This window comes from Populus euphratica, unplaced genomic scaffold (assembly GCF_000495115.2).
Source record: "Populus euphratica unplaced genomic scaffold, PopEup_1.0 scaffold3.1, whole genome shotgun sequence".
Taxonomy (NCBI): domain Eukaryota; kingdom Viridiplantae; phylum Streptophyta; class Magnoliopsida; order Malpighiales; family Salicaceae; genus Populus; species Populus euphratica.
This window is the reverse complement of record NW_011499847.1, coordinates 661,051-672,504: the sequence shown is the minus strand read 5'-3', so window position 1 is coordinate 672,504 and position 11,454 is coordinate 661,051. Positions and strand designations below refer to the sequence as shown.

Here is an 11,454-nt window from a genome sequence, read left to right as displayed (position 1 = left end):
AAATGTCTTGTTAGAGCATTTTTAACGAAACTGCTAAATGAATAATCAAAAATAAAAAAAGTAGTATTTTGCTTTTTTTTATTTGTTTTTCATACTTCAAAGGAAAAGCTAAATAAAATATGAAAATATCTTCTTTTTTTTATAAATATTATTTCTATATATCTCTTAAAAAATTCAAAACTAACAAAATAGGACCAACAAAAAAATAAATCAATTAAATCTAGTTATGTAAAAAAAATAATATTAAAATCATTAAAAAAATAAAACACTTATTTATTGTACTATAATAAAATTGACTTTTCAAATGATTTTTTCTATTGAAATATACATGGTAAAGAAATTATATTTATATTATTTAAAATACTATTTTATCAATTTATCATTTTAAAATAGCATTTTTGATAGAGAGGTAAATTTCTTTCCTCTTATGCCCTGTATTATAAAGGTTGTCCGAGGGACTCAAACGAAAGAAGATCCAAAATTGAAGGACTCTTTCGAAATTTTCCAAAACGTCGCCTGAGAGATTCGAACTCTCGCGGGGAAACCCCATGTACTTAGCAGGCACATGCCTTAACCACTCGGCCAAAGCGACGTTGATGGAAGAAGCTAACAAACCTATTAGTCTTAAAACACAAATAATTCTTGAAGTCTCCCTCCAAAGTATCTTTCTTCCCTCTGGAATTAATTTTATCATTTCCAGGTCTCCTGGAAGTGTTTTAGGGCCATTCATCTTTTCTTGACTCATGGCACGTTTTGAGGATAGCTTAGCACTCCCATGGCTTATTCTTTTGCAACAGTACTCCACTTCAGGCATATAAGTTTCTTAGGATCCTGAATCTTGGCTACATTATGCCTTGATGGGCATGAAATTGGCACCCTAACAAGACTAGCTTCGTGCCAAAACCCATAAAGGTTCCATCAACGTAACATCTCAAACACCCCATTAGGATGTTAGAAGCAAATCCAAAAAATGCTGCTTGCTTTGCTCGTTTTCACCTGTATCTTCAAAAAGAATGCCTAGAGGCTTTGCAGACAAATTCCACATGCATCAGACTTCGTTCTGTTTTTCCCGTAAAGCAACCAGAGGCTCTAGAACTGCAAGCCTTAGGTTCCAGGAAGAAAACAGCAGCTTATATTAGTTGATGTATACTATGCATTTTAGAGAGCCGAATCATCATCAAAACTATCCAAGGCATAAAATTGAAAACATACAAATTGGAACATCAAACATAAAGAAAACAGAAATTAGTCAGACTGAGATGGAAGTTCAAACATGCAACATGAGTTTTATGATTTATTTCCAACGTTTGGCAATCTTAAAAAACAATTCACAGAGCTGTACACGTATGGGCCGTAAAAGGGTGCCAGAAAAGCCACAAACAAAAAGTAACTACACTTTTCCTCTATGATAAATACATGATGTATGACAGCTCCATTCTAAATCTGGTGTAACATTTCTCTACAAGTCCAGATTTGGATTGGAGCATCTTGCTTTTAAAAACACTATGGGACTTTCCATAACCCTGTGGTTCGAGAAGTCTAATGGATTTCCCTTTCAGATGGTCAGATATTTTCAAAAGAAGTACAATTCAACGAGGATGAGGAGAAATTGCATTCCATTTTCCATACAATTTGAAACCAATTCTGTGATACGAAACTGTGATCCTCTTTGCCCTGCCTTGTAGAATTAGCACACCTTCTATGCATCAAATCAGTCTTCAGTGTCCTTGTGTTACTCTCAAAACAAAGAGAAACTCTTCCGGTGCCTCGAATGGTGGGATCGGCGTGCTTGTTCAACAGATGCTCTGGGAGTGGGTCCAGCACTGTCAACAGGATCAGGCTGGGCATCTGTGGATCGTGGGATAAGCTTGCACCCAATTTTCCTGGCAACCAATCGAGGGGAACTAAGAGAGCTATGTGATTTGGTCACTTTCTTCATCTCCTGTTTTATTTTATTAAATTCTTCTTCGAGTTCCCCAACTCTAGACCTCATACTTTCCATATCTCCCTTTAAAACCTGGTTCTCTCGCACCACTGTTATCCACCCATCTCTCTGCACAATCTGGCCTGCCATTTCACTAGGAACGGTCATTGGACCAGCAGGGGCACTTTCAGTGTCCAAGACATTTAGACAGCCAGCAAGAGCAGTTCTCAATTGCATCTGCTCAAAGAACAACACTTGAAGAGCAACTCTAAGTGGTAACCTTGCATTCTGGGAAGCATGGGCACAGGCATCAATGGAGAGCTTCTGGTAGTCAATGGTGTTGCAAAGTTCTTCCTTCTCCTTCTCTGATAGCCAAGGGTGTGCCTGCAAAATTCCACAAGTAATCAGAAACCTTCTAAACTAAGAAGGTTGTATTTCAGAAGCAAATACAATAATTTCAAACCTTGAAGTATATATCTAGTGCTCTGTAAAGCCCATCATGCAATGGCCTTGAAGATTCCGGAAGGGCCTCTGCAAGAAAGCGTATCTTTCTAGGTTTCAAATTTACATCAGAAGCAACCTCTGCGATGTAGTTATCTATCAGTTTTGCAACCTTTCTTAGTGGTTCAGATGCCGGAGATGTTTCTGGGTCCAATGATGGTGGAGAAAATGATGTAATCCTTGATTCTGAAGACATGAAATGATGAATGATCCTTTCTACGCAGTCAACATCATACAAAGTATCAGAATCTGAATACACAGGAATAAGAAGACTATCTAGGGTCGCCACTTCCAGCTGCATCCCTACTCTCCTCTCTAAAGAGTCCTTGCACATTTGACTGACACCCAGTATCAGTGCCACTCGAAGAAGTCCCAATAAAAAACAGCAAAAGGATTTCCCCTTCTTCTCTGGGAGAAGTTTCTCAATGGTTTCTATCAAAACCTTTTGATCAACAACAGCAGGTGTCAAGCTAAAACTGGCAACTGTTCTAGTTTTCCCACTTTGTCCACTCTTCCACCTGCCCAGGCCAGGTAAGTACTTCCTGCCATAATACATAATTGCACCCACAAGAATTTCAGGTCTTATGCCTCTGGTTTCCATTGTATTTATCAATCTTTCAAACAACCCTACACTAAGGTAGGAGATGTCCTCAAACCACCAGTCAGATTCTGCGCTCCGGATTCTTGCCCCGGTGTTTATACCATTCCACAGGATGCTACCACCAGGGCTCTGTAAGCTACCATACATCATCATGGGCCATCCAAACAAACTAGGATCTGTGCATACCATCATGGATAGAGAACTCAGACATTTGCTTATAATCTGGAGCTTTTCAGCCCTTGCAATAACAGGATCAGAACTTTGAAGAGCCAATATACAGTCTTTCCAGTTGTGAAGTACATTCTTGTGGAAGAAGTTCTCAGACTTGGAAAGCAAATTATCTTCTCCATACTCATCCGTCATTTGAAGGTAGTCTGCTGCACAATACACCATTACTATGTTTCTAGGAGTCAATTCCATCCGTAAGCCATAGCAAAACTTCACTGCAATCAAGAAAGTGTCTGGACCACCAGGGAATTCCTCTAATACTGTGACGAGTGCCTTTTCAGAGGATTCTTCACATGTTCGTGCTATCTTCCCACATTTTGACACCAATGGAAACTGGACAATAAGATGTTATCAAATTTCCAAAATCCAATTTGACCAATACCATCAGCTACCCATTAAGGAAGTCTTTGTACAAACAAGTAATACAGTACAATTTGATCAAGTCAAGCATAGAAGGCACCAGATGATTTGGTAAGATCTTAAAATTCATACCAGGTGCGGTGAAAAATGCTGTCATTTTATTTTTTCAAGAAAAATCAAACCAGATGTTTAAAAAGAAGTAAACTAAACCTTCAAGTTTTTCGTGCCACAATAGGCACTCTGTTCACAGGTTAAAGTATTAGCTAGCGGATTTTCTGCATCCTGCAGCAATATAAATGGTTTTGGGTTTTTTTATTAAAGGTATTTTGTTTCCTGGATGAAAAGCATATTGGAGTAAGGTCTCAAGGAAAATGATGATCCCACTAAAAGCAAGTGATTTACAATATCCAGTAATATCCCAGAAACTGCACTACACTCCTGAGCGCCACCACTATAAACCATGCCAAACACTCTAATCGTGATCGGCATCAAACATGTTTGGGTCAAAAATTCAACCAGGAAAAGGGTATAAACTATCCACAATTTTACATGAACCATAGATAAAGAATTCAAAAATATTAAAAGGCAGGTACACTAAACAACAAAAAGACGATGAATCAGTGACTAGAGTTCTCAACCCCTTCAAGTAGGAGAATATCAACCTACCTTATGAAGATGAAACTTTATACCATCCACAACAACAGTGATATCACTTGGCAACCCTGCATTGCAGAACCTGCAAAACCCACCAAGAAATCATATTATCAGTCAATCACACACACAATCAATTTTTTTTAAAAAAAATTCCTTCTTTTGTTCAAAAGCCCGTGAATTACAATAGAAGGCATGATTTTAACCAAGGAAAAGAACTCATAATTCAAAATTCAATACATAATTCTGGTAACTACACACAATCACAGGTTTAAAACAAACCCAATGACAAATAAACTCGAACCGAACACACCCAATACAGAAAACTGTCAAAAATCCCAAGACAATAAATTTAAAATATGGGTTTGAGAGATTAAAAGAGATATGGTGAAGAAACATACCAGTCATTACCCTCTTTGTGAAAACCAGTAACTTTCCCTGCAGGGGCCATAGCCGAGCTAAGAGAGAAACAAAACCCCTTCTCTTTTTCTTCGCTGTTTTTCCTTCTCAAACAAGCAAAATCCTCAATTGGATACAAAAGAAAAGGAATTTAAGGCAAATAAGCACAGAAACAGAAACATGCTTAATGACTTCACCTTCACGGTGTTAAAAAGGGAAAGAGAAAGAGAAAGACATGACAAAAACACAAGGGGAGAGAGGGCGAGTCAAGAGAGGTATTAGCTTTAGGGGTGTCAAATGTGGTCGTGTGGGCAACAATAGAAACTGTGGGCCTCTTTACAGCTAGGAAAAACACATACAAGTGTTAAGTTTTAAGTGTTTTGAAGCGGGTGTAGGTGTGTTCTAAATGTGAAGAATTTTGCATGCCAGGTTAACAAGAAAACCACTAACAGCATGGACCATGTAATAGAAAAAAAAAAGTGTGTTCTTAATTATTACGGTTTCCATGTATCAGCGTATCAATCTGAGTTGTAATTTAAAAAATTCTAGAAAGATGTTTTTTAAGAACAATATTCCTAGTGTAAAAGAGTAAAAAAAAACAAAGAGAATATGGTGGCATGGAAAGGGAATGCACAGATCACGACATGGTTGGTATAAAGAGTGGGGAGGTGAAAATGAAAACCTTTTGTAATGGAAAATGCTTGTGTGAGATTTGATGCGGGCGAAGGAGAGAAAACAAAGCACGAGATTCTGGGAGTTAATGGCCGGCTACTAAGGTATTTAAGAGGAACAGGAAGGACATGCGTCATGATGAGAGGGGGCAAATTATGGTTAAAAAAATGATGGTTTGTCTCGCTTTTTTTCAAACACCTTGCCGGCAATCATCATTCAAAACGCGTGCGTTTTGGATATGTCTTGGATTTGGTACCATAATTATTAAACTTGGTTAGTCTTCACGATCGAACTTTGCGTTTTGGAGATGTCTTGGTTGGTACCATAATTATTAAACTTGGTTAATCTTAACATAGTAGTTATTGTTATTTAAAATAATTAATTTAAATTTATCTAATAACTATCAAAATTGATCGAATTAACGCATGAAAAATTTTATTTTAAAAAAATTAAAATAATATTATTTTAATATAAAAAATTAATTTAATTTTATCTAATAACTTCATAATTCATACTTTTTTTTCCATCAAACTCAAAATAAAGATCATATTATTTTTTTTAGAGTCATTTGATTTTTTTATTTGTTTTTAACGAGATTGACTTTGAGTATTTATTTTTAAATGTTCTTATTCTTCTTCTTTTTTTTCATGGGAAGTACTTAATTTAAAATTCTTATCATTTGATACATATGATATTTTTATTTGATGGTTAAGAGAGTGGGAATAAATTCTTCTTCCTTGATTTATTTTTTCTAACCTATGCACGAGTGATTCAATCATGGAGACCAATTGGTTCGATGTGGCTTGAGTTACACAATTAGATACATCTCTTTCTTGTTTTAAAAATGAATCCCATTTCTTTGTAGTATTCAAACACGGTATATTTATCTCCATTCCAACCTTTCTTTAACATGTGTTATAAATCCTTATACTTGCAAGAGAATATTTACATTGTTCTGGTTAAGATTATTATTGAGTGATTATTTTTAAAATATTTTTTATATAGAATTGTATTAAGATAATAATTTTTTATTTTTAGTTTTAAAAAAATTATTTTTGATATCAGTACATGAAACAAATTAAAAAAATATTATTTAAAACAAAGAAAATATAAAACAAAATATTTTTTTACAAAAATATTTTTAAAATATAGAACCAAACATACTCTAAAGAAATGATGGTGTCATTACTTCAACTTCAACTTCATCTTTTGTTATGTTATGTTCATGATGGTTATGATTAATTCTTGACTTAACAATATCTACCTCTACAATCAAGGATTTAAAGATCTGTTACATGGGTATTGTCATGTTCAAAGTCTCATGATAAATTTTGTTTTGTTTTTAAGAATGTGCTTTTCAAGGATATATATTGTATTTGAAGCATGTATAAACTCTAAACTGTGTTCTAGCCGAAGGCTTCGATAGCACACTATCCATGTTCTCGCGCATGATGACGCTAAATGATGATTGGTCCAAATTCGATATATGGCTGGCTTTTAAAAAAATGTTTTAAACCTATCCGGAACAGAAGATCTCAGATCTGTATGGTCGGTGGATGACATGTTTTGTGCTTTGGAAAGGAGGCGAGGATAACAAGCAAACTGAAGAGGTATGTATCATTTGTAAACCACTGTTGCAGTGGTTATGCTATTATTGTTAGCCAGGCTGTCGAAGCCCAGTGAAGAAAACGCTGGAGGGCAAAAGGAAGCTATTTACAAATGGAAGCGCATAATTATATATTCAAAACTCACCACCGTCCATGCAAGTGTACAAGCAAGGCACCTAATCCTGTTGTTTCAATCATTATTAGCGTCATCGTCAAGCTAGTTTCATGTAGAAAATGGGTCAACGGTTCTCGGGGAGTTATTTTGTTTTTGCTCTTGTTCAAACTCTGCACGCTGCGACCAGGTATTTGCTGCTCAAGTTGTCGAATATTTAGTTCACCAAATAAAAATGTTAAATTAGCTTCTATAAACATTATGAAAAATACACATCACGATCTGGAAAATTATTTTTTGGATTAAGAATATTGATCTTGTTTATTGAAAACTTATTTCATAATCTTCTTCTATTGATACAAATAAACTCAAACTCGATTCTACAACGAATCTGGAAAGGTCTCCTGGTTTTTTTAAAATAATATTGTTGTTCTAATGTTGATCATACTGGATCTGAATTGGATTCAACCAAATCATCTAGGTAGCTAAAAAGTTAACCAGGTCGATCAATAAATGATACGATTTGATTCAATTAAAAACCAGCTCCCTTCCTTTCAATTTCCTCTCTTTACGCATCACGCCCCCAAAATATGAGGCTAGCAAAACACAAAGTAGCCCAAAACCATATACTCGCAGACAAGAAAACACAACTTCAGCCCGCGTTAGCAGGCTTAAGACTCTGGATGCACGAGCATCAAGCTCTTTGAGACTCAAGCTCAAACAGGTCTAGATTTTGCGAAGAGAGGAAGGTAACAAGATTGGAATTAATAAATAATAATTTGAAGGAAAAAGGCTTAAGAGGGTAAACAAATTAATACAACACTATGCAGCAGAAACAGAATGGAGGCACGGACATGCAAACCTCTCTAAAGAAATAGAACATGCTTGTATAACGCCCCCTTTATGTGGCAACCCATGCTCAGTGACAAATTACAGCAAGACAGATGTACTTGCTGATCAGAATCTATAATATATTCTCGAGGTTTGACGTTCAGAACACATCCCTGAGCTACAGTACGCCACTGACCACCGACACCCCGGAAAAACAAAAATTGAAGCGTATTGGGAATCAACCATTATGATATACTTCCGACTTCCTTGAAAAGAATAGAAACGCCTGCTAATTACCAGCCCGTCCAAGAATATATCTTTTCTCATGTCTGGTTTATTTCTTCAGCTGGTTGTGGGTTTTGAGATAACCTTCTTGACCGCCTCGGCATACGTCTTGTGTTGATAAGTGAGGGTTGAATCAAGCAAGTCCCACAGAGATGTCTTGGGGTTCCAACCTGATGATCCACCAAACAAATGTCAAGAACTAGAGAGAGTAAAATTGAAAATGTAGCTCAAGAAACAAGGCAATACCAAGTTGTTTATTGATTATGGTCATGTCTGGAATTCTCTTGTCACTATCGTCATATCCTTCACCGTAGAACTCTTTGGAGCTGACATCAACTGTGGGTTCCTCAAGTGCAGGTTCACCACTTACGTTTGCATAGACCTGTTACAAGAAAAGTAAGAGCATCAATTTCAGGAGGCAGAGAAGGTAGCACTGTAGTCATTAACATAAACGAAAATACAAGCACAATTCCTCACCGCTGTCATCATTTCAGCAAGCTGCCTAACAGTGACTTCATTGTTAGGGTTGCCAACATTAAAAATATGACCGTTGGCCCTGTCAGGATTTTCCTGTATAAAAATAACACCATTAGGTATCCCCATTTTTTTAGGGAAAAAAAAGAGGGAAGGGGGGAGAAAGAGGATATAATTAACACGTACGATCATCAAGAGGACCGCCTCTATGGCATCCTTGATATAAACAAAAGTTCTCTGGGATTCACCACCATCAACAAGCTTGAGTTGCTCACGACGAAGAAGAGCCTGAGACCAAGCAAAAATGGAACATCACAATCAAAGAGCACAAAAATATAAAATAATGAGATTAAAATCCATGGTATGAAAAGTAGACTAACATTGCTGAAGCATGCCAGAACCCTGGGAACACCCTCACTTGGGCCATCAATGCCAGGTATGAAATCCATTCTGGGTCCAATCCAGTTGAAAGGCCTCACAATGGTGAACTCAAGCCCATTCTCCGCACCCTCAGCTGCCACCATTAAGAAAGGAAGTCAGAAAAAAGTGTTCCAAGTAACTCAAAATCACAAGATCATAGGACAAGATTGATTACCATAAATCAACCTCTCAATCAACTGCTTTGCACATGCATAGGACCACCTCTGCTTCTCGATAGAACCGAAAATGCAGGGAGAGGCATCTTCTTTGAGGACATAGTAGGCAGGGTCCTATCACAACACATCGAACAGAATTACTGGCCTCATTTCTAACTATAACCATATGAGGAAAAACTAAATAACAGAACAAATCAAAATCAAAAGCAATTCCAAAACATAACAACTTTTGTGACTCCCACTTCAAACAAGAACATCAATAATAGACAAGCTATGATCCAACTGCGCAATTTTATCAGTTTCTAAACTTTACCTCTAGTCGAGCCAAATCAAAACGGAAAATACCAATGACCTACACTCTCTTATAAACGTTTTACATAACCTAACTAATTAATCAGAAACTTTTGTGATCACACCTTTTGTAACTATTTCAATCCAGAAGCGTAGACAGTAGGATAAGCCCCAAAAATAGTTATTCATTACTCTCTAACACATCTCTTCGACTAAATGTCTGTGAAACTTTAATTTTTTACTCTAATGACTTTGATCAAGCTGAGTATGTGCACTTAACTATTGTAAAAATATCGAAAAAGACCTATACATGTAAATGCAAGCTCATCAAGTGCAGCTTAAATCACGAATCTAAAATTACAGACAGATCAAGACCCTTCAAAATCGCAGTACCCAAAAAACGCTCCTTCGCTAACATACATCAAGAAAGCAAAGAAAACACGAATCTTACCTGACGAAGAGGACTATCTTTAGGAAGAAAACTACCAATAGTTTTTCCATACACTTCACAAGTCGAGAAGTGAATCAAACGCTTCCCATTCTCTGAACAGTACTTCACCTAATATAATTCCAAAAAAAAAAAATTTCAATCAACATTAAACCACACATCAACTTCAACAAAACAAATAGAGACCGAATCTTTATCAATTTCGACGATAATAACAAAACCAACGCAAACATTACCACGGGCAGCGCGTCAATAAAGTTGCTATAAATCGTATCCAAAGGACGCGTATTATAATCCGCTGGAGTACAGATCGCCGCTAGATTTATCGTCTGCGTCGCACATTAACACCAAAACACCCAAATTAACACAATGATTAGCGCTTGATTATAGATTAACAACTTAAAAATAAGTTGCAGCAATTACCAGATCTGACATCTTAATTAGGCCTTCGAGGCGAGAATCGTGCTTAATATTGATGCGGTGAAACTGGATCCGGCCAGCCCATTCAAGACTATCCGGTTCGAGAAGGTGCTTGATCTTGTCACTGTAAACATCAAGAGCTAGGATCTTGTGTGGAGTTTCCTGCAAGATCTTCTCACAGAGGTGGGACCCGATAAAACCACCGGCACCGATCATCAATATTGTTAGCGGGTTTATCGGTTTTCCATCAAGATTAATCCTCACCGTTGATGCTGCCATTGCTAGGAATCACGGAGAGGGAGGGAATGAAGTGTTTTCTGAAGAGAGAATGGATAGAAATGAGAGTATTTTGGAAGGAGAAGAGTTTAGGGAGTGGTTTATATTAGTAGGGAGAGACGATGTTAATGCGTGATAAATTGATTGATTTTGTGGGTCTATTTGTACGCGCGGGTGTGGATGAGGTAAATACTCGCTGTGGATGCGTATCGTGTTGGGGCTCGTGATACGCGGTGGAATGGTGTGCGTTTTACTGTTCGTGTTGCTTATCTGGGAAATAACCTCCTGTTTTGGCGCTTGTGTTTGCAACGGAAATCCAATTTCCACCTTCCTTTCTTTCTTTTTTTGTTAATTTCTTCCATGGTTGAAAGATATAAAGCCAGATCAGAAAACGGTTGTTATTTAATTTATACGACGAGATTAACTTCTCTTGAGTTCGTTGAGAAATAATCGGGGAAAATTTAAGTAATTAGATAATTTAAAAAAAATCAAAATAAAGTATCATTGATTTAAAAAAAATATGATCGGATCATTCAAGACATGAATTAGCCCACAAAATAATTTAATTTAAGTTCATTCAGATTAAAAAAAAAGATCAAATATCTATATTATAAACTAACAGGTTTAATTAATAAATTATATTAGGTTTCAAAACTATAATTTGAAGACATTCATTGAGTATGATCATCTAGCATAATTTTTTTTCTCTCGCGTTGAAATCGTACTTTTAATTGGTTTGTAGCTTTAAGTGAATAAATCTATATTTGCAATCATCAAT

At 36.5% G+C, this 11,454-nt stretch overlaps 2 protein-coding genes and 1 non-coding gene across 3 annotated transcripts; all 3 read right to left on the bottom strand.

The window, feature by feature from the left end:
- Positions 1-510: 510 nt before the first annotated feature.
- TRNAS-GCU (transfer RNA serine (anticodon GCU)) lies at positions 511-592 on the bottom strand. Its single transcript has one exon. It is a non-coding gene; the product is annotated as a tRNA-Ser (tRNA).
- Positions 593-1,262: 670 nt separating this feature from the next.
- On the bottom strand, positions 1,263-5,371 carry LOC105139500 (BTB/POZ domain-containing protein At3g44820-like). Its single transcript, XM_011045965.1, has 4 exons — positions 4,667-5,371; positions 4,281-4,350; positions 2,388-3,587; positions 1,263-2,308 (listed from the first exon to the last, which is right to left on the bottom strand). The coding sequence occupies exons 1-4, from the start codon at positions 4,714-4,716 to the stop codon at positions 1,739-1,741; spliced, it is 1,890 nt and encodes a 629-aa protein (XP_011044267.1). The 5' UTR covers positions 4,717-5,371; the 3' UTR covers positions 1,263-1,738.
- A 2,435-nt stretch (positions 5,372-7,806) lies between these two features.
- On the bottom strand, positions 7,807-10,816 carry LOC105139493 (UDP-D-apiose/UDP-D-xylose synthase 2-like). Its single transcript, XM_011045953.1, has 9 exons — positions 10,404-10,816; positions 10,217-10,309; positions 9,984-10,091; positions 9,241-9,355; positions 9,026-9,159; positions 8,832-8,933; positions 8,649-8,741; positions 8,418-8,553; positions 7,807-8,341 (listed from the first exon to the last, which is right to left on the bottom strand). Exons 1-9 carry the CDS (start codon positions 10,677-10,679, stop codon positions 8,229-8,231), a joined length of 1,170 nt encoding a protein of 389 aa, XP_011044255.1. The 5' UTR covers positions 10,680-10,816; the 3' UTR covers positions 7,807-8,228.
- Between the last annotated feature and the right edge of the window lie 638 nt (positions 10,817-11,454).